Source organism: Ovis aries, chromosome 20 (assembly GCF_016772045.2).
Source record: "Ovis aries strain OAR_USU_Benz2616 breed Rambouillet chromosome 20, ARS-UI_Ramb_v3.0, whole genome shotgun sequence".
NCBI lineage: Eukaryota > Metazoa > Chordata > Mammalia > Artiodactyla > Bovidae > Ovis > Ovis aries.
The window spans coordinates 27,844,639-27,870,847 of NC_056073.1; the positions used below are offsets into that span (position 1 = coordinate 27,844,639).

General features: G+C 45.5%; 2 protein-coding genes across 6 annotated transcripts; one reads left to right on the top strand and one right to left on the bottom strand.

Annotated features, from left to right (window-relative positions):
* The first annotated feature begins 1,283 nt into the window (after positions 1 to 1,283).
* Positions 1,284 to 11,084, top strand: TRIM10 (tripartite motif containing 10). Of its 5 annotated transcripts, none has more exons than XM_012101017.5 (8): positions 1,284 to 1,583; positions 1,693 to 2,188; positions 3,988 to 4,083; positions 4,600 to 4,830; positions 5,566 to 5,588; positions 5,921 to 6,036; positions 7,204 to 7,236; positions 8,959 to 11,084. In XM_012101017.5, the coding sequence occupies exons 2-8, from the start codon at positions 1,760 to 1,762 to the stop codon at positions 9,498 to 9,500; spliced, it is 1,470 nt and encodes a 489-aa protein (XP_011956407.2). In that variant the 5' UTR covers positions 1,284 to 1,583; positions 1,693 to 1,759; the 3' UTR covers positions 9,501 to 11,084. The 5 variants fall into 5 exon arrangements, with proteins under 5 accessions (XP_011956407.2, XP_042092753.1, XP_060259731.1 ...); XM_042236819.2 differs by having other exon boundaries at positions 1,284 to 1,496; XM_060403748.1 differs by having other exon boundaries at positions 1,284 to 2,188.
* Positions 11,085 to 12,379: 1,295 nt separating this feature from the next.
* On the bottom strand, positions 12,380 to 25,695 carry TRIM40 (tripartite motif containing 40). Its single transcript, XM_042236804.2, has 6 exons — positions 25,624 to 25,695; positions 24,545 to 25,086; positions 15,201 to 15,296; positions 14,348 to 14,566; positions 14,033 to 14,055; positions 12,380 to 13,852 (listed from the first exon to the last, which is right to left on the bottom strand). Exons 2-6 carry the CDS (start codon positions 24,887 to 24,889, stop codon positions 13,609 to 13,611), a joined length of 927 nt encoding a protein of 308 aa, XP_042092738.1. The 5' UTR covers positions 24,890 to 25,086; positions 25,624 to 25,695; the 3' UTR covers positions 12,380 to 13,608.
* Between the last annotated feature and the right edge of the window lie 514 nt (positions 25,696 to 26,209).

Genomic DNA, 26,209 nt, shown 5'->3' on the forward strand with positions numbered 1-26,209 from the left:
AACCTCAGATAGACAGATGACAGCACTCTAATGGCAGAAAGTGAAGGGGAGCTAAAGAGCCTCTTGATGAGGATGAAGGAGAAGAGTGGAAGAGCTGGCTTAAGACTAAATATTAAAAAAAGATCATGGCATCCGGCACCATTACTGCATGGCAGATGGAAAGGGAAAAGGTGGAAGTAGTGACAGATTTCCTCTCGGGCTCCAAAATCACTGTGGATGGTGACTGCAGCCTTGAAATCAGAAGATGACTGCTTCTTGGCAGGAACGTGATGACAAACCTGGTCAGTGTGTTGCAAAGCAGAGGCATTACTCTGCCGACAAAGGTCTGTATAGTCAAAGCTATAGTCTTTCCAGTGATCACGTACAGTTGTGAGAGTTGGACCGTAATAAAGGCAGAATGCCAAAGAATTGATGCCTTTGAACTGTGGTGCTGGGGAAGACTCCTTTAAGTCCCTTGGAGAGCAAGGAGATCAAACCAGCCAGTCTTAACGGAGATCAACCCTGAATATTCACTGAAAGAACTGATACTGAAGCTGAAGCTCTAGTATTTTAGTCATCTGATGTGAACAGGCGACTCATTAGAAAAGTCCCTAGTGCTGGGAAAGATGGAGGGCAGAAGGAAAAGAAGGCGCCAGAGGATGAGATGGCTGGATGGTATCACTGACGCAATGAACATGAACTTGAGCAAACTCCAGGAGACGGTGAGGGATAGGGAGGCCTGGCCTGCTGCAGTGATGGAACAACAACAACAATTAGTTTCACTTATAAAAAATATGGCTACTGGAACTTAAAATTGCACATGTGGCTCACATGGTATTTCTGTTGGAGAGCGTGACTCTGAAACTCACAAATCTCAGTGCAAATTATGGCCTCTCACCTCCCTACCTCTGTGCCTTGAGCAAGCTAAGTAACCTGGCTGAGCTCAGCTAATATCGTAACAGCGCTGACGTCACAGAGCAGCCTGGAGGAATAAATAAGATGGCATGTTTAAACTGCTTATGTCAGTATGAGGAATATGGCTATCGTAAATAAGCTCTGGCTGGTGTTATTTTTCTCTCTCCTCCCCCACACAGAGTACATTCCAACCCCTTGGGCAGCCGACGGCAGGCCGGTTGGAGCATCACTGGTGAAGTTGCTTGTGCCCTGATCCACCGCCCCCGCCCCGGGTACAACACCCTTATCTGGATCCCCACACTCCCCTGGGTTGGCTGATACCTTCAATCTCCCTGGAGACAGCTGGTCATACTGCAGGGAGGCTGGGTGGCATCACTGCTCTGTGACCCAGTCTCCCTCCTGCTCCCAAAAGAAGAACAGTCTCTTCCACCCATGGGTGGTTAAGATACTTTCCTTCTACCGCGAGGGTCTCTGGATGGACGGGACGAAGCAGCAACCTGCTGGTCATGGGCACCAGCTGAGACAGTAACTGAGGTCATCTCTGGGAGGCTGTCACCCCTTCTTCTCCTGCTCCTCTGCTGTTTCCATCTCTGCCACTGGAGGTGTGTGTCTGCTCCTCTGGGAGGGGGAAAGCAGAGCCCTGGCTGCAGGCATGCCAGTGGGCGCCTTGCTCTTGTGCGCAAGTCCAGGTGTGTATGTGTGTGACCATGAGGCTGGGTATGTAGGGTGCCCCTGTGTCTGGCCGTGTGTGCATGTGGGTGTGTGAGTGTGCGCTGTGCGTCCTCATTGTTCTCCCAGCCCTGCCCCAGAGCCGAGCAGAGAAGGTGACCTTGAAGAGGTCACAAGCAGCAGCAGCAGCAGCACCATGGCCTCAGCTGCTTCCGTGACCAGCCTGGCAGATGAGGTCAACTGCCCCGTCTGCCAAGGGACCCTCAGAGAACCGGTCACCATTGACTGTGGCCACAACTTCTGCCGCGTCTGCCTCATCCGCTACCTGGAGATCACCAGCCTGGACCCCGAGGAGCCCCCGACCTGCCCACTGTGCAAGGAGCCTTTCCGTCCAGGGAACTTCCGGCCCAACTGGCAGCTGGCCAACGTGGTGGAGAACATCGAGCGTCTCAAGCTGGTGTCCCAGATGGACTTAGACGAGGAGGACGTCTGCCCAGAGCACGGGGAGAAGGTCTACTTCTTCTGTGAGGACGACGAGATGCAGCTGTGCGTGGTGTGCCGGGAGGCCTGGGAGCACCGCGCCCACACCGTGCGCTTCCTGGAGGATGCAGCGGGGCCCTACCGGGTATGAAGGGGAAACTGAGAGCTTTCTGGGGGTGGGTCTCGGATGCGACTAGACTGAAAGAAGCAGAGCGGAGGGGTGGATGATTTGGGCCACTCTCTATTTTATCATCAGCCAGGCAATAGACCCAGGAATGCAAGATCGTGTGTTTGTGTTTTAAGTATGTCCTATATTGTTTCCTTACGGCCAACGCATAATAGTAGCTCAACAAACACACAGTGAGTGAATGAGTCACCAAAACACGAGCATGTGTGTCTGGCCCTGGATCAGTCAGGTGTGTCTGAGGATGCCTGGGTTTGCACTTGAGGAAGTGATTGCATAGTGTGTATTAGTATTAATGTTTGCACGTTTCCCAGTGGATGCAATGTGTTTGGGGGGATCTGACAATTTGAGTGTGTATGTGTAACTGAGTGCTCATGTTTGTGAGTAAATTAGTGTTTACGTATATGCAGGTTGGGTAGATACATATAGTGTGTAATTTTCTCTGTCATTAAATGAGCGTATGCTGGTTTTAGTTGTTTATGCATCTTGTTTTATTACAAGTAGGTGTCTGTGTATATGTGTCAGCTAGTTAATTAGCATGTATTGGAAGAGTTCTAAATATATTTTGCAGTGTACTTTGATGGGCATTAATATGTGTATAACTGTTTGTAACTCTTCTCTAGAGCAAGAAATTTTTTGTATGTTTGTTTTGGGAGGGTGTTTTGGCCACATCGTGTGGCCTGTGGGATCTTATTAATAGTTCACCAACCAGGGATCGAACCTGTGCCCCCTGCAGTGGAAGCACAAAGTCTTAACCACTGGACCACCAGGGAAGTCTGCAAGAGCAAGCAATTTTTAAAATAAGTCATTGATTTTTTTTTTTTTTTTTTGCATTATCCATGTTTCTTGTTCCCTCCAGATCATACTCAGAAAGTTGATTCCATTCATAACAGAGGTTGTTTGGAGGTGCTCCTTTTGGGAGATGTGAGAAAGTTAGGATAATTTCAAAGAAGGGCATATCAAATTCAGGACAGACCCTAGATACCATTTCTAAAGGCAAAAGAAATTAGAGTCTGTTTAGCCTGATGACAGGGCTTCCCCGGGGGCTCAGCAGTAAACAATCTGCCTGAATGCAGGAGACACAGGAGATGAAGGTTCGATCCCAGAGTTGGGAAGATCCCCTGGAGGAGGGCATGGCAACCTACTCCAGTATTCTTGCCTGGAGAATCCCATGTACTGAGGACCCTGGAGGGCTACAGTCCATAAATTTGCAGAGTCAGACAAGACTGAAGCGACTGAGCACATTTACACAACCTGATAGCAGGAAGGCTCAGGTGGGAACATGGAATCATAGCCTATCATGGTGCAGGTTAAAGGGGGAAAGCCCTGATCAAAATTCTTGGAGGGACAAACAAGAGGAAAAAGACCCAAAGAGAGTCAGCTGTTAAGGACAATAACAACCCAGGCTTTGTCAGCTGAGGCCCAACTCCTTCCATTGGGTCACTCTATTCCAGGAGACAGAGATGACACTTCTTCACAAATCATTGTTTCCATCTTAAATATTTTTTAAAAATTAATTGAAGTATAGTTGATTTACAGCTTTGTATTAGTTTCTAGTGTACAGCAAAGTGGTTCATAAATATTTTCAGGCTCTTCCATTATAATTTATTTCAAGGTATTGAATTTAGTTCCCTGTGCTGTACGGTAGGTCCTTGTTGTTTATCTGTTTTACATATGGTAGCTTGTATCTGCTAATCCCAAACTTCTCATTTATCCCTCCCCCACCTCCATCTTAGATATTTTATGCCCCTTCTTTCCAGGAACAAATACAGAAGTGTCTTGAATGTCTAAGAAAAGAGAGAGAGGAGATTCAAGAAATCCAGTCAAGGGAAAATCGAAGGATACAAGTCCTCCTGGTAGGTCATCATCCCTTCCTTAGCCCTCTTGCTTTCCTCTGGCTCCAGTGCCTATCTGAAATAAGGAAACATCGCATAAAGGGGCTTTGAAGTCCTTCTGAGTTTGAATCCTGAAACAAATTAGCTCTATGACCTCAAACAGCTCTCTATGCTCTGTTTATTTTCCTGTGAAGTGAAGATTAAAAATCGTCACTATCTCACTGAATTGCTGTAACGACTGTCCCTTAGTGACACGCACGTTGTTACACTTGGTAAACGGCAGGAAGTAAGGTTTCCTCACCCCCTCCTTACATCTCCTCCCGGAAATGGCAGGCCAGGTGGAAAGGAAACCACGCCGTGGTTCCAAGTCTGTCCAGGGACCTAGAGACTAGGGGACTCTGACTTTACCACCAAACCTTGGAAGATATGGATCTGGGCCAGGAGGGAGATGGGAGTGAATTAAGGAAAAAGAAGGAAAAGGAAGGGGAAGAAGAGGAGGAATAACTTCCTGGCTTCTTTCTTCTCCTGCCCTCTCAGACTCAGGTGGCCACCAAGAAACAAAAGGTGATTTCTGAGTTTGCACATCTGAGCCAGTTCCTGGAAGAGCAACAGAACATCCTATTAGCCCAGCTGGAGAAGCTGGATGAGGACATCCTGAAGCATCGGGATGAATTTGATGTCCTGGTCACTGGGGAGATCGGCCGGTTCAACACCCTCATTGAGGAACTGGAGGAGAAGAAGGAGAGACCGGCGAGGGAGCTCCTGACGGTGAGAGCTGAGCCCCCACCCCCACCCCCTGTGCTCGCCTAGGCTTTGCGGCATCTTTACCATCTGAGCCATCTCTTCTTCACTCACAGATCTTTGTACCCCAAGTGCAAGATGGGTCACAGGACCACAAGTTCTGCATTCTAAGAGTCCTTGCTTCCCCCAGAGCTCCCGGGTCACTTTGCGAAGATTGTGGTCTCTTCATCCCACCATCCATTCAGATAGGGAAGATGCTTTATTTATCTCCCAAATACTTTATTTATTTGTGAGGATCCCACAGTAAAATGCAAGTGAAAGTAGCACTTTGCAAAGCATCAAGCACTATGCAAACAAATGTCAGGTGCTGTTTTCAAGGCAAACCACTCTCTGTGCCACACCCCCCAGTCAGGATGTTCTTTCTAGTCTATGTCACTTTGTCTTGCTGGAGGAGAGATACTGGGGTCCCAATACAGCATCACAAAGGCAGCATGACTTAGGGGGACACACTTGGGACTGAGAAGCAGGTGACCTTGGGATGGGACTTGTCTTTGCCTCTGAGGGCCAGGTCACTTCACTGTCTACATCTTATAAAATAAAGCAGTTGGGCTCCAAGATCCCTGAAGCCTCATAAACCCTAAAATGCTGTGAGTCCATGGATCTGGTGTCCTTTTCTATCTAGGGCTGAGATTACAGTATTTTTGTCTTTTCTTGTGGGAAGGAGAAGTGGAAACCAATCTCTGCTTTCTCTCTTTCTCCTAGGATATCAGAAGCACTCTAATAAGGTAAGTTTGTCTCTTCTTTCCCCACACACATAAACAGACAGGCACCACATGCCTGGTTATTGCCAAACAAACATACGTTTTCACTTTACAGATAAAACTCACATGTAAACTTTCACATCCTCAATTGCATTTCCACGTATTACCATAGGTACACACCCAGCATGGCATTACCCGAAAGTGGGCAGTGAGGAGAGGAAGGGGGTCCATCCTAGAGGAATGATGTCTGCCCATGCGGACTGGCACCTCCAAGCTCAGTTAGAAGATGACCAACTGAGTCTGGGGGCAGTGCTAAGGAGGATAAATCCCAGACCCCACCATTTCTGTGCCCCTAGATGTGAAACCAGAAGGTGCCGGAAACCAGTGGCTATATCTCCGGAGCTGGGCCAGAGGATTCGGGACTTCCCCCAGCAAGCCTTCCCACTGCGGAGGGAGATGAAGATGTTTCTGGGTAAGAGGACCCCATGGAGCACAGGTGGCCATGAAGCCTGGGCTTACGAGTGGCCTCCATGCCTGCTTCCCTATGCTTGTGTGACCTTTGACAAGGCTCAAGCCTTTCCAGTGCCTTGTTTTCCTTATTTGCCGATCTTTATAAAATCTGCTTTCAGAATAATGTGACAACGAAGTGAGATAATAAAGCTGAAGCTTTCCACAAAATTTTAACTATTTGGAAAAATAATGAAACCAATCTAATCACTTGTCATGAAGTGACATGTAAGATAATGATTAACAAAAATTGGTCACTGTCAATAATTTTAAAAAGCCACAGGGGCATTTGTAATATATGATGAGCTTTTTTATGATTGTTAATTAATAGCCACTGAGAGTATTTTTCTGTGCCCTGTCTTAGCTGACTTTCCTTCCTCCTTTCCCTGGCTTTCCCCCATCCTCCACCCCATTAGCCTGGTCCTCAGAGTTGAACTGCCCATGTGGGGACCATGATCCCTTTTCCGGGACAGGGAGTGGTGATAGGTGAGGGACTGGAGGGTTTGAAATGAGAGTCAGAAATGTGGCTTGCTGCCAGCACCTCCCCCTCATCCCACATGACATCATGAATGATACCACCTAGTTCTATATGACCTGCCTACAAAAAAAAGTCACCTTAGCAGAGTTTTCCCCTAAGTCCACTTCCTGCCAGTAAGTGGCCTAGCAGAGAAGGAAGTTTTACTCTCGTCAAAGGCTGACCTTTGACTCTCCCCTAAATTATTTCCAAGCAGAATGAGAAACAAATTAACCCACTTATTTGTTCATTAAGTAGATGTTTCTTGAGCATTTACTATGTCCTGGGCTCTGTGTGAGGCATTGTTGGTAAACATGGTCTCTGCCTACTCAGAGCTAGACAGTGAGGCTCAAAATGAAGTCCCAGCCTGCATCAGCATGCCCTGGGAACTTGCCAGAAAAGCAAATCTCGGCCCCACCCTGGGCCACTTGAATCAAAAACAAGTGGTCCGGGGGCTCTGATGCAAGTTCAAGTTCAGAACCACTGGTCTAGAAGGTTCCACCTGCCATTCTTCTCTTTGTCCCTTCCCTTTCTGGGGCCTCAGTTTCCTCATCAGTGAATGTTCTGTGGTTTTGTGAGACTAATGAAATAGCATCTTGTTTTACTTCCTCTTTACAGAAAAACTCAGCTTTGAGTTGGATTATGAGCCAGGTGAGTTGCCTCTGTCAGTATGGGGAGGGAGTGAGAAATCTAAAGTTGAAAAGGACGGATAATTTTGCCGGGTTCCACACTGGAAAATGTACTAGTCAAATACATATATATCATATATATAAAAATAAATGTACATACACACATAATGTCACACATGGCAGTGATACATGTCACTGCCTTCATAAGGACTGTAGGAGAGACGCACACACTCATACCACGTACCTGACAGAAGTTCAGGTTCTGATCTGCACTTGACGAGATAGAAAGATTAAATCAGCCTGGGCCAAGGTCTATCGGGAAGGGCTTCCTGGGTGAGGGGAACTTTGATCTGGATTTAGAATAACATTTTTAGAATTGTCAGGACCCCCCACTCTCTCCCAGGTATTGTTTCATGGATGATAGGAGTGTAACCTGTGGGCAGGAAAGGAATAAAGACTGGACCCCTCTCAAGGCCATTGTTCCTAGTCTATCAGCCAAAGACACTGGGATGTCATGGGCTTCTTGGAAGCGGCTCTAATTCATGGACATATCAGAATTCACGTATTTGTCTCAGCTTATGGATACTAAAGGTAACACTATGCATAGTTTTGATGTCAAAAAGTGGCCCTCAGACGGCCTGATTGTAGATTCCTGAGGCAGAATGAATACCCCGTGGGTGAGTCAGGGAGCCTGACAGGAGCGAAGAAGACTGGGCATATGAGTCACATGCACCCAGGGAGTGATCATGAAGTTTGGACTGGGGGTGGGGGGAGGTCCCCGCCCTCTGAGGTACAGGAGGGATAGAACGTGATGTGTCAGCAGAGGAAATGAGAGCAGGCACACACAGCTCTGGGCGTCAGCCAGTTTGCAGGCTGCAGAAGTGCTTTTCAGGGGACTGCAGAGAACCAGATGAGAGCCCACGTGTCCAAACACGCTAACCAACTAACTAATGCTGTGACCAAAACAGACAGCCTATTAAAAAGCAGAGACATTACTTTACCAACAAAGGTCTGTCTAGTCAAAGCTATGGTTTTTCCAGTAGTCATGGATGGGTGTGAGAGTTCGACTATAAAGAAAGCTGAGCACCGAAGAATTGATGCTTTTGAACTGTGATGTTGGAGAAGACTTTTGAGAGTCCCTTGGACTGTAAGGAGATCCAACCAGTCCATCCTAAAGGAAATCAGTCCTGAATATTCATTGGAAGGACTGATGCTGAAGCTGGAACTCCAATACTTTGGCCATCTGATGCAAAGAACTGACTCATTGGAAAAGTCAGCATCAGCACCGCCCTGATGCTGGGCAAGATTGAGGGCAGGAGGAGAAGAGGACGACAGAGGATGAGATGGTTGGATGGCATCACTGACGCGATGGACATGAGTTTGAGTTGGCTCCGGAAGTTGGCGATGGACAGGGAAGCCTGGCATGCTGCACTCCATGGGGTCGCAGAAAAGAGTCGGACACGACTGAGCGACTGAACTGGACACATCCTCTGAAGCAGGCGTTAACAGGTTCAGGAATCATTTATGGATGGTGCTAAAATGCAGATTCTGTCTCAGGTGGTCTGGTGTGGAGCTTGAGTGTCACTAACAAGTTCCCAGGAGATTCCCATGCTTCCTGTGTTTGTAGGCATTCTACACATTGTTGGGAGTAATGCTAACGTGAATGCCAAGGGGAGTGTTTAGGCCTTTCTTGAAGGTGATAGCGTGTCTGCTGACATCTGCACCCCTTTTGTTTTCCCCACAGCGCACATCTCTCTAGACCCCCGGACTTCCCACCCCAAGCTCCTGCTGTCTGAGGACTACCAGCAGGCTCGTTTCTCCTACAAGTGGCAGAAGTCGCCGGACAATCCCCAGCGTTTTGACCGGGCCACCTGTGTCCTGGCCCATGGTGGCTTCACAGGGGGGAGACACACGTGGGTGGTGAGTGTGGACTTGGCTCACGGGGGCAGCTGCACCCTGGGCGTGGTCAGTAAGGACATCCGCCGGAAGGGGGAGCTTCGGCTGCGGCCGGAGGAGGGGGTGTGGGCGGTGAGGCTGGCCTGGGGCTTCGTCTCAGCCCTGAGCTCCTTCCCCACTCGACTGACCCTGGAGGAGCAGCCCCAGCAGGTGCGGGTGTCCATCGATTACGAGGTGGGCTGGGTGACCTTTGCCAACGCCGTCACCCAGGAACCCATTTACACCTTCACTGCGTCCTTCACCCAGAAGGTCTTTCCCTTCTTTGGGCTCTGGGGCCGAGGGTCCAAGTTCTCCTTGAGCTCCCAAGAGGGTGCAGCTACCATGTCCTAAGCACAGGGCTCGAAGAGAGGACCTATTGACTTGACCCTGGCTGGGTCACCTGAGATTTGAAATGACTGCTTTCGATGATGTGATAAGAGTCGGGACTTTGGAGAGGGACAAGGTGAGATGAACTTCAGTCTGCTGATCAAGCCTTTTCCTCAATGCCGGGTGGATGGGACTCAGACTACTGCCAGCCCTCCTCACCACCATCCCCACCAGGCACAGAAGTACTGTGTAAGAGGAAGGAATACTGGATTTGAGTGAGGAAGACTTGGGTTCTAGAGACAGCCTTGTAATGAACTAATTAGATGATCTTAAACTAGGCATCTCACTCTCTTCATCTTGTTTTCTCCCCTAAAATATTAGAGTTCATCTACTCATATCCTTAGGAAATATTTGTTGTGTGCTAATTATGAGCCAAGCAGTATGGTAGCCACTGGTGACATGAAAGGGAAAAGAAAAAAACGAACAAACAATAAAACCCCCACAAAACTTGTCCTGTATCTGAAGGAGGTCATGAGAAGAGACAGAGACCTCAGGAGGAAATGAGAGCAAAGTGTTGTGATAGGAGTCTGATCTGGGCACTAGAACAGCCCAGAGGAGGGGTATAACCCATGAGGAGGCAGGAGGTGAGTCAGGGTTGCTTTCAAGAAAGGGGAGTCTAAAAGATAGGTATAGTGGTCCAGTGGTTAAGACTCCATGCTTCCAATGCAGGGTATGTGGGCTCGGTCCCTGGTCAGCAAACTAAGATCCCACATGCTTCAGAGTGTGGACAAAAATAAAACCAAAAGATGATTATAGTGAATGAGGAAAAAAGGGGAAAAAGCATCTTAGGGAGAAGGGGTGGCAGAGAAGTGGATGGATGATCTGTGACCCATGGGACACTGGGTCATTTGCACTGTCTTTATGAGCTGATTGCTCATGACACCCACCCCTGACACCACTCAGTGCCTTCTTCTGGCTGCGATGAAAATGCAGGGCCTTGGTGGGAAGGGGTCAGGGAAGTTGTGGACATAAGCCACAATCTGAGGTCCACACTCATCCCCTGGAAAATCAGGAAAATCCTCTTCCTGATCTGTTGATCACCATCTGACGTTGAGAAATGAGACGAAAGGAATAAGATGGTGAACAGGAATGAGTCCCAAATAGCTCAGCTGTGGGAGCAGAGATAGCACCATAATAAGCTTTGTACTGGGGAAGGAATCTCAGACAGAGGCAGGCGGTGAATTGCCCAAATGCAGTTACAGAAGGAGACCTGTGACTTGTAGCCCAAAGCACTGGGACTGCTCCAGGGCTGGATAAGAAGTGTCATCTGAGGGACTGGGCAGAAGAAGGGAGAGAATCAGGACTTTGTGAAGATGTGTGGATTTGGGCAGAGACCTTGTAGGGGAGCAGGTTGTATTGGCAGAAGCTGTGGCTGCACATGGTGTGAAGAAGCTGAGTGTTCATGACTCTGGAAGCCACCCTGTCTGGTGCTGGTTCAGGGACAAGAACTAACACGTGGCTGCCTTGAGTTTGTAAGATGATTTCTGTCATTCCAAGGAAGTTTTAATCCTATGTACAATAAAAGCATTGTCTTATATTTTATTTTTAGTTCTTGGTGGTGGTGTCATTTATTCTGCTTAAATATACCCTTCACTTTAATACTGTCTCTGTTGAATCTGCTCAACATAAAGTAAAACATTCTATCATCTCCCCATTGCAGCCTCTGGGAGGAGCAAACCATCCAGGTGCAAACTCTAAGGAGAGATGGGTACAGCGTATTGAGGCCCAGGCTTAGAAGTCACCCTAAAAGTTCTATTATTTACCCTCTTCTTTTTTTCCTCTTTCGGCCAAAAGGCTTATAGGATCTTGGTTCTCCAACCGGGAATTGAAACCAGGCCCACGGCAGTGAAGCTGGCATCCTAACCACAGGACTGCTGGGGAATTCCCTGTTGTTTATCCTCAGTTTAGTGGTGGTTTAGTCGCTAAGTTACATTCTACTCTTGCAACCCCCTGGGCTGTCGCCTGCCAGGCTCTTCTGTCCCTGGGATTCTCCAGGCAAGATTACTGGGGTGGGTTGCCATTCCTTCTCCAGGGGATCTTCCTGACCCAGGAATCGAACCCAGGTCTCCTGCATTGCAGGCGGTTTCTTTATGGGCTGAGCTATGAGGGAAGCCCTCAGTTTAGCGAGTAGAAAACATGGGGAGATTGGGAGCCAGGAATTGGAAAATGAAGGCACAATTGCTTTTTCTGGGAGTGTTCAGTATTTCAGGTAAAATGTGTAGTCAAAAAAAAAAGGAAAAGGAAAAGGCACGTGCATGTCCTTATATAATGGTAAAAGTTAAAAATGCTGAGACCTAGTGAATTTGGGGTACTTGCTCAGCCAAAATCATGCACCCAGGATTTTGATCTATGTCAGACCCAAGAGCTCTTAGCCACCAGGCTACCTTGTTCAGAAATGGGTCCACCAGTAGGTGTGAATATTTTATTATTGGACATGCTCCCAACAAGGGACTTGGATTCAGAAATCAATTTAGATTTCTTACACTGAGAAATAAAACTGCTAGTGAGTGAAAATACTTGTGTTGGTCTATCAGCACTTGCAGGGTAATTGAAGTTCATTTGTTTGGAGTGTGGACTCAGTGCTGAGGAAGTGGATCGATCCTAAAACATGGTGACTTCAAGATAAGATAGCTCCATGAGCCTCCACGCTCTGCTTGTCACAGTCTGGTCTCAAGGTTCTCTCCTCCAGGAAGTGCTGGAGTCCAGAGCCCCAAGCTCCCCATCACCCTCTCCAACACCCCCAAAGGACTGTGCACACTTGGTGGGACATCCACATGTTTACATGATTTTTTCACAGCTTACACTGTAACAGCTCTATTAAAAGGAATGGCAACTCATTCAAGTTAGTTCAAATAATAGAAAAGTTTATTATAAGATCAGACACGTAAATAAGGAAAATGGGACTTTCCCACCACTAACCAAGCTTCATGGGAAGCTATGGTGAAGGTGCTGGAGGGGACACAAGTAGTTCCCGAAGAAAGAACTAAAGATTTAAAAAATATTAGTAATTATAACAAACACATAGAGAGCTCACTCTGACCAGTCACTGTAAATAAATATTTTTTAATATATTACTCATTTATTGATCACAACAACCCTATGAGGTAGGTATTATTAATAGTCCCGTTTTAAAAAATAGCCCCATTTTATACATCAGACAAGTGAGATGGATTCGGGTTGGGTCACTGTTATTATTCACCCAAAGAAGTGATGCACAAATGATTAATATACAAAGGTACTATTCATTGATCTGTATTCATTATATCATAATTTCCATGACATCTTTTACCTCACAGTTTCTGTGGATCAGAAGTTTGGGTTCTCTGCTTAGGGTCTCATGAGGTTGCAATCAAGGTGTCAACTGGGCTGAGTTCTCCTCTGGAGACTCAACTGGGGAAAAATCCACTTCCAAGTTCATTTAGGCAGTTGGCAGAATTAATTTTCTGGCAGCTGCAAGACTGAGGGCCTCTGCTTCCTGTTGGCTGAAGGCTGGAGGCTGCTGTCAGCTCCTGGAGGCTGCCTGCTGGCCGCAGAGTCACTCACAGCATCAATCCAGCAAGGAGAATCTCAAGAGTGAGAGTGTTAACAAGGAGGCGTCCCATTCATGTAACGCAGTCCGTGACGTGCCAGCCCATCCCCTTTGCCATATTCCATTGATTAGAAGCAAGTCACAGGTTCTGCTCACACTCAGGGAGAGGGGATCACACAAGGGTATGAACACCATGAAGGGAGAATCGTGAGAGGTCACTGTAGAGTCTGTCCATCACAAAAATAATAAAAGTGCTAGGTGAGTGGTACAGATACCAGGTGCTACAGGAGCTCAGAAGGAATGTTCTTTCCAACAGATGCACGCGCTCCACGTGCAGAGGTGGCCTCACCATTGTGAGCGCGTACCATTCAAATGTCCGGATGCTCCCATTTCAATATGTGATGGTGAGAGATGAGTGCTACCATCATTTCACAGGAAAAGGAGGGCTTGGATCCTGACCTCTGCAGTGGGAGCCAGGCTACAAGCCTGGTTTAGAAGAGAGGCAATGACTATTGTCCAGGGGTCTGAGGGTCAGGCATTGGGTCACAGTTCTGGCGACGAGGAATGGAGGTCATGTTCAGGAGATGGCAGGTCTGAGGGGCCACCAGGCAGACCTAATGGGAGGCTGCACAGGTTGGGGGAAGGAGAGCCAGGAGGGTGAGGTGAGTCTGAGATGAGATGGCCCAGGGATGAACAGGTCAGAGCCGCTGAGGATGGCTGGACAAGTGACTCGTTGATTCTTTTCTCTAAGTTGGGATAAATAGCCTCTAATTGCTCTGAAGCACTCCTAGAAACAAAAAATCCTTCAGTATATTCTGTTGACTCTTCCACTGTCCATGTAGCATGAAGATGCAAGTTAAAGGAACAGTGGAACTCCTTGACCTTGAGAAAGCCCCCACACACATCTAGGTTGGTGTGGGTTTGTGTGTGGAAGCACATGTAGGAAGGGAGATGGGACAGCTCATACCTGTTCAGTAGGTCACTGGCATCCTAGGAGAGAGAAAGAGTGAGAGTCACCACTGGTTCTCAGGTTCCTGTTCCCTCCAAGTCCCCTCCCCACCCCAGTAGAGGATGGCACTCGGGACTGCCACCTTGAGGACTGGAGGGGTGCACCCCTTCTGTGTACCCACCCTCTGCTGCAGCAGCATTGGGCAGCCTGGATAGGTCACCACCACGTGTCACAGAGAAGTCTCTTCTTACACCTCCCAGAGGGATACTACAGGTAGGCTGCCCACTATTTGGGGAGAATTCTGGGCTTTGGAAGGCACCCCAGGATATGCACCTTCAGCAGGCTGGTGTCCAGTTTTTTGGCCATCCCCTCCAGATCAGTGACCAGGCTGCTGAGCTGACATAATGCCTCAGAGATGCCACGGATTCTGGACAGCTCTGCTGACACATCCCTCTGCTGGTCTGGCTGCTGCTGAGCGGAGGCATCCGGCTCTCTTCTGGTTTGGGGTTGCTCCTCCAGCTCAGCCTCCAGCCTATGGGTCCCACGATCTGCCTGAAACTCCAGAAAAGGAATTCTGTAAGATCTGATGTCAGAAGGCTCCGCCTGGCCCTCCGCCTCTGAGCACTGAGTGAGAATGCTGATTTCCCAGTCCTCCCTTCATGACATTGACTCTGCCTGTCATGGGTGTTAAAGAGGCAGCCACGTTCTTCAAAAATGCCAGGACCCCTTCTCCCCACCTAACACCCTTGTGAACATCCACACGTGCATGTTACACACACACACACACACACACACACACACACACACACACACACACACAGACTCTGCTCTATCCTCCCACTGCCTTTTAACCCTCTCGGGTCATAAGGTGAGGGACAGAGAGACAGAAAGGTAGATGGTCAGAGACAGAGAAAGAGCCTTATGGTTTGCGGAGTAATTTTCAATTGATAGTCTGCTTGTCTCTGATTCTTACCTTGAACCAGGTGGAGCAGGACTGGCTTTCATTAAACATATAAATCACATGAAGTTCAGAGGGTTTGACTTGCCCCAGGCCACTCAGCCAACAAATCCCAAGACGGAGCCCAGCACCCATGTTTCCAGCCTCCAGGTGCATCCCCTGCAGCAGGCTTCTCCAGACAGACAGATGGCCAGACTGGAGTCCTTCCTGAGACTCTAAGAAACCCACCTTCATCTCCTGCAGTCTCTCCTCCTCCTGAGTTTTGAGCCTCTGGAGTTCACAGATGTCCTTTCTGAGCTTCCTGACCCTGCGGTTGAGTCGTTCCTAGGGAGACAGACATGCTTGATGATCAGACCACGGGTGAGGGTGATGCCCACTGGGGGGGGCGGTGGGTGTCCTGATCCCAGGATGAGGCTAAAGGAAAGTTTTGCCTAAAAAGAGGCAGCTTTCTATGTGTCATCCTTGGGGGAAGAAATACAAGAGTTTATTTAATGGATGATGATGGTGAAAAGAGATAGTTGTTTGTTTTTTGTTTTTTTTTTTAAGCCTTAACTACACAGGAATAACAGACAGTAACAGAACATTTTCTACTCTGAATTCAGGGTGTTTTTCTCCCAACATCTACAAGTTTTGTGTTGATTGTTGGCAACTCTTACTCCTTCTCATCAACAAGTGAAGCTAATCTAGCGAGAACCAACCTAGAGAGGTGATGCAAAGCCTCTGGTACCACTCCCCCAACCCTGGCTGGGTTGGACAAGAATCCTCTATTAGAGGTAAACCTATAGCCCAGGAAGGCATGGGACCTCTCTCTAAATCTTAAATCAGTGTCTGGATGGGTCACTGTGTCCGGGAAACTAAGGATGTAATGAGTGATTTCAGTTTCTAAAAAATTAACTTTCAGGTTTTTGAAAAACTATGTAGGAAGCAAAAATAAACAAAGCTGATACTGACATCAACACAGGCCTTTAATGACTCAAAATGGAAGAAAAGTCCAGGGTGAAGGTGACAGCAAAAGATTCTGGAAACAATCTCCTTGTCATCCCTTTTTAGACCAGTGACAAAATGTATTTGCCCTGCTAGATAAAAGGGCATACAAAACTTTAGTAATAAAACAGTATGGTGCTGGGGCAAGAACATTTAGAAAATGAAAGAAGAGAGAGCTCAGGGAGAGACCCATGTTTACAAAAGACTTTAAAAAGAAAAAATACAAAGAAATGAGTCACAGGTATGGAATGTACAGTGTGGAGGATACAGTCAGTAACTGTCATATCTTTGTATAGTGACATACTGTAACTAAACTTGTCCTGGCGATCATTTTGAAATGTATAGAAATGTTGAATCACTATGTTGTGTAAAGAGGAACTAACATAGTGTTGCAGGTCAATTGTACTTTCAAAACGAACAAACAGAAGAAAGAAATCAGATTTGTGGTTATCAGAGGTAGAGAATAGGAAGAGAGTGAATTGGATAAAGGCAGTCAAAAGGTACAAGCTTCCACTTATAAGATAAATATGTGCTAGAGATGGATGTGCAACATGATAAATATAATCAACACAGCTGTATGTTATATATGAAAGTGGTTAAGAGAGTAAATCCTAAGAGTTCTGATCACAAGAAAGTTTTTTAAAAATTTCTTTAATTTCATATCTATAGGAGATAATGGATGTTCACCAAACTTACTGTAATAATCATTTTGTTATGAATATACATCAAATCAACTGTATACCTTAAACTTTTATACTACTGTTTGTCAATCATATATCAATAAAACGGAAATAAAATAAAAAGTAGTATATAGATCAGTAAGAGAGGAGACAAAATCTGTAGGAGATGGTGTTGAGAAACTGGCTTACAACAACAGAGAAAGCCAAATGCTTATCCAGAACTCTAGATGGATTAAAGACAGCATGAAAGGAAAACTATAAAGTTAATAGAACATAATATTAAAGAATAAATTTGTGGCCTGGGGGTAGGGAAAAATTGTCTTAAATAAAATCCCCAAAGCACAAACCATGAGACAATGATTTAATTTGATGACCTTAAAAATTAAATATTTCTGTTCAATAACAACACTATGGACAAGACTAACAGAGAAATGACAGACTAGGAGATAATATCTGTAGTGTTTAAAACCAACAAGAGACTTCTTATACACAGGACATCAAGGGAAAGCCTAGGGAGTTCCCTGGCAGCCCAGTGGTTGAGATTCAATGCTTTCACTGCCGTGGGTCTGGATTCAGTCCCTGGTTGGTGAACTAAGATCCCATAAGTCGCACAGTGCAGCCATAAATACATAAATAAATAAAAGGAAAGCCTAGAAATAAATAAGAAGACAGGAAATCAAAAGAAAAATTTGGAAAGAATATGAACAGTTAATTTACAGAAGGGATGCCCAAACTCATCAGTGATTAGAGAAATGGAAATTAATACAATGGAATGTTACTTGACCCTCATCAGATTAATAAAAAATTAGACAACCGGATAACACCTGGGTAAGATGGGATGTGTGTGGGTGTAAGGACCACACTGCGGGCTGGTGAGATGCACACTAGCGTAGCATTCTGTTGAGGGTCTTGGCCACCTAGGTGTGCTTTCCTCTATGATCCGGTGGTCCCGTTTCTGGATAAAAATCCCAGAGAAGTCCTCACTCAGGTTCTAAGATAATGTGTCCGCTACAGCACTGTTTATGGTAACAGAGTTGGAATCACGTAGAGTCCATTCCTGGGAAACAGATGGGTAAAATGAGGAAGGTGCCTGCTGTGAAACACTGTGCAGCTATCAGAAACAATGGACCATGTGACCCACAGAACGTGAACTGATCTCAAATTCATGGTAGAACGGAAAGCAAGCAGTAGAGACTTCCCTGGTGGTCCAGTGGTTAAGACTCCACGCTTCCACCACAGACGGCATGGGTTCAACACCTGCTCAGGAATTAAGATCCCACAAGGGGCCCAGTCGAGGGGGAAAAAATAGAATGAGTCCCATCATGTAATTTTGTTCATTCAATATATAAACACACAATGCAGCAATGTGTGTTTTGCAAACTGTCTACAAATTAAAAGATAACAAACACTAACTAGTTACCATGGAAGAAAGAGGAACAGTGATTAAATTAAACGGAACAAACAAAACAAAAACAGGATCTGTGGACTAAAGATAGAAAGTGAAATTCGCTCAGTTGTGTCCGACTCTTTGTGATCCCATGGACTATACAGTCCATGGAATTCTCCAGGCCAGAATACTGTACAAACCATGGGATTCTCAAGGCCATGTTACTGGCTGCTGCTACTGCTGTTGCTGCTGCTAAGTCGCTTCAGTCGTGCCTGACCCTGTGCGACCCCAGAGATGGCAGCCCACCAGGCTCTGCCGTCCCTGGATTTTCCAAGCAAGAACACTGGAGTGGGTTGCCATTTCCTTCTCCAATGCATGAAAGTGAAAAGTGAAAGAAGTCGCTTAGTCGTGTCCGACTCTTTGCAACCCCATGGACTGCAGCCTACCAGGCTCCTCCATCCATGGGATTTTCCAGGCAAGAGTACTGGAGTGGGGTGCCGTTGCCTTCTCTGGAGTGGGTAGCTATTCCCTTCTCCAGGAGATCTTCCCAACCCAGGCATCGAACCCACTGGGGGTGGATCCTTTACCAACTGAGCCACAAGGGAAGCCCAGACTAAAGATAAGAGTGTGCTATTAACTGAAGAGTGTGTGTTTCACTAAGTAAATCCGTCTCAATTTAGGTCAAAAAAAAAAAAAAAATGGGGGAGGGGGATTTTGTTGTTGGATGTTCATGGGGGATATTTCTTTCTTTTTTCCCCCTGTTATTTTGCTTCACTTCCTCTTTGGAAAAGAAGTGTCTTGCATCACTGGAGATGTACACGTAGAGGCTGGGGTTGGACAAGATGACTGTGAAAGTTCTTTCTGGCCCTGAGATTCAGAAGATAGAACCAAAGTCAAAGGGCTATGGGTGAGACATCAGCAAGGACATTCAAGCAAACAAAGAGTAAGCAGAAGAGACAGTGATGTCACTAAGAATTTATTAAACATTTGTCACGTCACTGGGTGTTACCTGCATGCATTTCCCAACAGAGAAGGAATAAAACAGAAGGAAGGGCATGTGAATTTCACTCAGGGGCCTCGCTGGTGAGGGTGGAGGCTCAGGTGGGCTGGGGAATTGTGTAAGCATGAAAGTTCAAGTCTCACAAAGTTGAAACAAGCAAATAGCCTTCACCTTGTTACCCCTTCCATGTACTCTCTCTGGTGTCACAACTACATTTCTTGAAGGAGTAGGCGGTTTTCACTGTCTTCACATCCTCGAGCCCTTTTGCTCCCCAGCATCTATCTTTGCTTCTTATCACTCTTTGGAAACTGCTCTCTCCAAGGTCACCAGTGAACTCCAGGAAAGAAGCTTCGGAGGTGCCTTCTTCTCAGGCTCCTCTTCTTTGCTGTGATTCTCCCGACCCCCCTCTACCCACCTCCCACACCCTGTCCTTCCTTGACTTTTGCGAGGTTGTTTCTTTTGCTGAACTACGTCCTTAGTTTCAGGCTTCAGATTTTATCATAATTTCCTGAAAGATGTTTGTCTTAACAGTCAATCCTATTTCTAGCTGAGACCTAAGTATCTCCCACTGCCCTGCTGGCAGTTCAAACTCAGTCTGGAGTAATCAAACTCATTCTGGAGTAATCAAACTTATCTTCTTCTTCCCCACCCTTTTTCGCAATCCACTACTCTTGACTGCCATATGTCTGTCCTTGGAGCCACGATTCTGCCTGTCATCCAACCTGAATTCTCAGTCATGTTTTGTCTTTTACCTGTTTTACTCCTGTCTTCACAAGAGTTTCTTATTGTCAAATATAAGCCCCAAATCCTTAACCCAATATTCAAGACCCCACCATAACCCAATTATATTTTGTGTTCCCTCTCCCTACTTTCTTCATGTTCTTCACAGGAGCCAAATGGAGTTGCTTGTGGTTTCCCAAACACACCCCATACAGCCACACCTCTCTTTTACTTCCCTCTGCCAGGAATGCTATCTGTTTCTGCCTGTCAAAGTCAGGCCTGTTCCTAAGATCTGGTTCAAAACATCACAGTCCTGTCTTCTGGAGTAGCTTAAAATTTAATGAAGAGTTTATAGTCAACTATGAACATTGTGTAAATAAAAAAGGAAACAAAGATAACAGCAATAAAGATAAATGCATGAAATAATCGAAGATAATTCAGATCTATCATTTACAGTATTCAAAATGAATAAGGTAAAGTCCTTTTTAAAAAAAAATATTTATTCATCCAGTTTTGCATTAAGATAGTATTTAGTGCGTGCATATTTTGTGAATAAGGTACTCATTAGAATTAAAAAGCAAAATTTTACAAACTTTTGTCTTGCTAAAATATTCCTCAGGGAGTTTGAGGAAAAAAAGACAAATTGAAAGATAAGCAATGGCTCAAGATCTGTTTTGAATTCATAAATGCTTTTTTAAAGTCTGTGACCCTAAAATGTGATTTCACAATAAAAAAATTTTGACCAAAAAGAGTAGTAAGCACTGATGAAACATGAGAACCTAGCAACATTGAAAATCCTCTCAAATGACTTACTAATAATACGCATCAAACAAAAAGTGGTTAGAAGGCAAAAAGTTACCTTTCCCTATACAGTCACCAAGAAAACAAAAAGACCAATTTTCAAAAAACATGCTCCTTACAGAACAAGTCCCAGAATATAGATTATAGTATAATCTATTATATTTTATGAGGAAAAATGGTGTTGATGACTAAACCCGACAATGTCCACATGATCACACATATGGAAAATGTCAGGAAATTAAGTTAAAGGATATAGGAATTCAGCAAAGACTCTCATTTGGATCTACAATGTACCAATTGCCCCCAAAAATTACTCTTATAAAATATATAGCTACCCTCAATATGAGATTTAAATTAAGAAATGTAACATCTGATTCAGTGACATAAAGGAAAACACTGGTGATATTAATATATCCCGCTATTGGTCAAGACTGTGTAGGTCCATAAAAGTAATAATTCTTAATGTAGGCAAAAAGTTTAGTGTGATACCAATGAAAATTTCAGGGAATTCTCCATCATGCTTAGAAACATTGCATAAGAAAATCCTTCTGAAAAGACAGTCAGCAAGAACATCAAGGACAAAAATTAATATTTGGTGAAATGCTACTACATTTAGAAATAAACCAAAAAGCAGTAAGTATCAAAACTGCATAATAACTTTTGAACAGAAAACACTAAATCCCTAGTTTCAAAAATCAAGTTAGTGCTCCATGCCACATTCCAGTCCCACTCGGTTTCACTCATAGGCAGGTTCACTTTTCCAAACTCGACCTACCACAGCTTCACTCTTTTCAAACCTTCCACATCCCCGCCTCTAACTACACAGCAGCTGGTGTTCTTTCTCACATATTCAGTTCAGTTCATTTCAGTGGCTCAAATCACAACACGTGAGCACCTCCCAAATTGCAAGACTCCCTCCTCTTGCAGATGCTTTCTTTCGTTCCCCACTGTCTCAGTGGACAGAGTGTGCCTCCTCCCAGCCCAGCATTCACTTCTTTGCCCTCGTGCATCTAACTAGATGGCTCAGCATCATTCAATGTACTCTGCAGTCACTTCTTTCTTAGCGTCTGGAACACCACTTCCCTAGCTTTTCTCAAGCCTTGCTAGTGGCTCAGTCCAAGCCTCCCTTACTGGGTTTCCCTCCATCTTACGTCTAAGTGATGGCCTTTCTCAGGACCTTGCCCTGGAAACTCTTTTCTCCCTAGACTCTCTCCTGGGGATATTGCAGCAATTCCCTTAGTTTTAAATATTATCTTTTAAAATTTATTTTATTTACTTTCATTTATTTTTTTGACTGCTCTGCATGACTTGTGGGATTTTAGTTCCCTGACCAGGGAGGGTTAGGATGGAGTCCTAACCACTGCACCGCCAGGGAAGTCCCTTAAATATTATCTTTATTTTGATGGCACCCTGTCCTAGGTTCTGGGAATACTACCCCAGACTCTCTTTGGAGATTCAGATTTCTTAGCCAGCTGCATATCTAAGATCCTGCTTTGATGTGTCTCAACTTGGGCTCGACTTGTCTTAAATGAAACTTGATGATTCGTTCAAACCTGTTCTCCTCAGTCCTTATCTTTCCATCATCCATCTAGTTTCTCACACTAGAAACTCATGAAGTCATCTTTTGATTCCCTTCATTCCCTCACCCCACTTCTAATCTGTCAGTAGGTGCTGTCAATTCGCATTCTAATTATAAACTCTTCAGGAACAACAAGACATTTCCAGATTTGGGGCTCCCAAATCTGTATTTCCTTCTGCCCAGTCTTTCCACTGGCCACCTTCTCTTTTCCCTGGTCTCAGCACCAGTGCCACCTCCTCCGTGAGGCCCTCACTGACCACATGGGTCACCCATTACTCTCCATCTTTGATTCCTGTTTGTTTTCTTCCTAGATCATACAAGACTTGTCATTTGATTTCTTGCCTGTCTTTCTTTGGAAAATCCCTGGCAGGAGGGGTGGCATCTGACTTGTTCAGCATTGTATTCCTAGCATGCATAGTAGTTACTGATACACTGCAGGAACTTACTCAAGTCTTTCTTAAACAAATATTGTTCTTTATTTACTTCAGGCTCCTTGTCATAATTTAAAGGTAGACTTGAGGACAGAGATTATGAATCATCTTTATAGTTCCAACAATGCCTGGCATGACACCATACGCAAAGCACAGACCTGAATAAGTCATTGAGTGAGTGAATAGATTTTCCCATATATTCACTGGCCCATCAGCAGGTGGGAGACCGCCCTCTGCCCTCCTGTGATCCCCTACACTTAGAGGGAATGATGTTAGATCTAGAGAACTTGGCCTCTTTGGTTTTCTGAGTTATTTCTCTCCCTTCCCATAGTCACCCTTGATCTGGACTCCTCACTTTCTCATTCTGTTTCAAAATGTGTTCAAAAAGTCAAGAATCTAAAAGAAAGCTTTGGAAATTTATCCTTCATGATTGGATAGAAAGACACCATGGTGAAAATATGTCAATTTTCCATCCAATCAAATGGAAACTAAATTGGGGGTGGGAGAGGGGGAAGATTGATTTGAAAAATGCTAAAGCTAATTGCCAAAATAGTCATATATAAATATCCACAATAATTCTGAAAAATAAGAATATTCTGACAGTTCTAAGACCTACCTGACACTAAAATACATTGGAAAAGGACAGTTTTAAAAATGGTTTTACAGCCAGGCAGAAATAGAATAGAACAGAATAGAGTCAAGAAAATATGCAAGTCTATATGCACCCATGGCATACTATAAAGTTGGGATTCAAATAAGCGGGGGACTATGGGTTATTCAGTAGTAAATGATGACAGAAAAACTGATCATAATTTGGAAGCTATCTTATTCTTTTATCAAAATATATCTTGGCTATTCTAAGTCCTTTAAAATAAATGTTGAAGGATACTCATTGCAACATTTCTTGTGATCTCAAAACAGTAACCTATAGACAACTCAATACCAGCCAATTTACGGTACATTCATAGAGCTGAACACCATGCAGTTATTGAATTCATAAGATCTAAAGTACTGATGGGAAAATGAAATAGTGTCCAAGATGTATTTTTAGATGATAAAAATGAGTTACAGAAAGATATGTAGAGAATCCTTGTATGTCTATGTTTTAGACAGTGTGTTCATACACACATTTTTTTGAAAGAATTGTACACAAAAATCTAAAAATGGTTACTTCTAGGGGCTGAGAATGGGGGAAAACAGGAAGAAAGATTTTTAGTTATGACTTTATACATTACAGTGTTGTCTGAATGTACCACTTTGATGATAAAAGTTTTTTTAATAGAATAAAAATAGTTACTATAGGAAGGAAGAAAAAAAAGACAAAGGAAGAAGGAAAAGAGAGAATCATGTACTAATTTCCAAGTTTCAGTGTATTTACAGGATAATTGTTAACATATGTAAATGTGGCGCAGTGGTGAAGAATTCCCCTGCCAAGCAGCAGATGTAAGTTTGACCACTGAGTTGGGAAGATCTCCTGGAAAAGGAAATGGCAACCCACTCCAGTGTTCTTGCCTGGGTAATCCCATGGACAGGGGAGCCTGGCAGGCTACAGTCCATGGGGTTGCAAAAAAATCAGACCATGACTTAGCGAATCAATATCAACAAAACCTGAATATGTTTCTGGCCAATATCCTAGTACTGTCCATCAAGGGAACCATATAGTCTTAATATGAAAAGGGTTTTGCCTTATTTAGTCCAGCTCCTTCATACTACAGATGAGAAGTGTGAGGAGTTCACTCTTCCTGGGAATCTGATGTCACGTGACAGTGTCTCCTCTCAGACTCCCAGTAATACATTGCAACTTTAACATCAGTAGCAAGATATACACAAGGAAATGAAGACAAAGGTCTAAAACAGGATAAAGCAGAAGAAACGAAGACAAGTGTCAGTTATTGAACCTCTAGGACATGCCTGGGATCAAGGACAGGGAGCAGAAAGGAGTAACTCGGGGAGGTGGTGGCGGGGGATAGCGACAATGACCTCGCATTACCTTGTAGTGGCTGATGGCATTTTCAATGGTCAGTTCATTGTGAGACTTGTGTTCAGGGCTCACCAGGCATTCCATGCACAGAAGACTTCTGCTCTCCTCACAGAACCAGCACACCTTCTTCTGGTGACTGTCGCAGGTATAGCCGGCCCCCAGGACCCCCTCGGAACAGGGCTTCCGGCAGAGGGGGCAGCTGCGGACTCCGGAGGCCGAGGCCTTCTCCAGGTGCTGGGCCAGGCAGGCCCGGCAGAAGAGGTGGCCGCAGTCGGTGCGCACTGCCTCCTTCAGGCACTCCTGGCAGATGGGGCAGACGCCCTCTTCCCGGCGGTCCTGCCGCAGGGAGCCCATGGCCTCCACGCCACACTGCCAGCGTCCCGTCTGCTAGGGCCTCCTTCCCCACAGGAACTTTGGACGGCCTTCGACCCTTGACAGTCCAGCTAAGGAGGAGGCAGCCCCAGAGATAGGACCCAACTCAGCCCTCCAATTTCAAGCAACCACCTGCTCTTCAGCAACAGAGCGTAGCGTGGACCACGGAAATCACCATCCTGCAACAAGTTCCAGAAATACGTCATCTCTCACGCTCCCCTCTGGTTTCCTAGTCTTTACTAGACATAAAATCACTCTTTTTCATACACCTAGAGGAAGTAGGTGATTCAAAGAGCATGTTTCCTCTCTTCAGAACTTTCTGTGAATATTTTTACAGCTCAAAGAGGCCGGAGTGTCCCTGTCAGAAGCCAGAGCTTCATAAACTTCAAAGTTGAAAGTCTCTGATTTGCCCTCAGTTGAGGGAAGCTGCAGGAGCTGGTCGAGTACCACACTGCAATACCTGAAGACTTGTGGTCTGTCAACCAGCATCTCTTTCAGGGTGATACAAATTCCACAATCAAAGGGACAGAGAAGAAGAAAAGGACAGAGAAAAGTCCAGAGACCTTTTCCCTTCCTTTCAAACCACCTCCAACGACCCAAGGAAGAAAGTACTCTCCCGTCCCTATGTCCCTTAAAACACTGCATTCAACTCTCATCCCCTCATCCCCAAGCCTCTTGTCTAGTCCTCCTCCTGAAAAGCTCCTCTGGTATCCTACCTCAGTTTCTCCCGCGGCGATTTCAGGTCGTGTCTCACGGTCCAGATCTGGAGCGATGGCCAGCAGGCGACTGGCTCTTTTTAAACCATGCGAATTATATATGCTCACGTGTTAGTAAAAGTGGGGGAGAGGTGATGAGGCCCATCCTCCCACAGCTGCGTGACTGACCGAGGGGTGAGATGGACTTTGGTCGGTGAAAGGTGTGGCTTGTTTGCACACAGGAAGGAGGAAAGTCTTGGTGCCTCGGACGTGAATATGACACAAAGTCAGTCAGGACACAGAATGATCCCAGAGCCCAGCTTAGACACCTCGGGATCCAGGTGCGGTCGGTGTCGGTGACACAGAACCATGGCATCTGCTCATGATACCGGAACGCCAGGCGCCCACCCACTGTCTTCCAGTCAGGCTGGTCTCAGCACCTTGCCCTGGGGGAGCCCATGGGGAATAACACTAATAAGAGTTGCCGGTTGAGGCTTTTTTTTTTTTGCCACCCTGTGAGACTTGTGGGATCTTGGCTCCCCAACCAAGCACTGAACCCGGGTCCTTGGCAGTGAAAGAGTGCAGTCCTAACCACTAGACCTCCAGG

Excerpts from the sequence above, each read along its gene's own strand:
- TRIM10 (XM_060403748.1), top strand. The coding sequence starts at position 1,760 with ATGGCCTCAGCTGCTTCCGTGACCAGCCTGGCAGATGAGGTCAACTGC. Across the intron at positions 2,189-3,987 it reads ATGCAGCGGGGCCCTACCGG|GAACAAATACAGAAGTGTCT; the intron begins GTATGAAGGGGA and ends CCTTCTTTCCAG. Across the intron at positions 7,237-8,958 it reads TGAGTTGGATTATGAGCCAG|CGCACATCTCTCTAGACCCC; the intron begins GTGAGTTGCCTC and ends TTTTCCCCACAG.
- TRIM40 (XM_042236804.2), bottom strand. The coding sequence starts at position 24,889 with ATGGGCTCCCTGCGGCAGGACCGCCGGGAAGAGGGCGTCTGCCCCATC. Across the intron at positions 14,567-15,200 it reads AGAGACTGCAGGAGATGAAG|GCAGATCGTGGGACCCATAG; the intron begins GTGGGTTTCTTA and ends CTGGAGTTTCAG. Across the intron at positions 14,056-14,347 it reads TGGACACCAGCCTGCTGAAG|GATGCCAGTGACCTACTGAA; the intron begins GTGCATATCCTG and ends TCTCTCTCCTAG.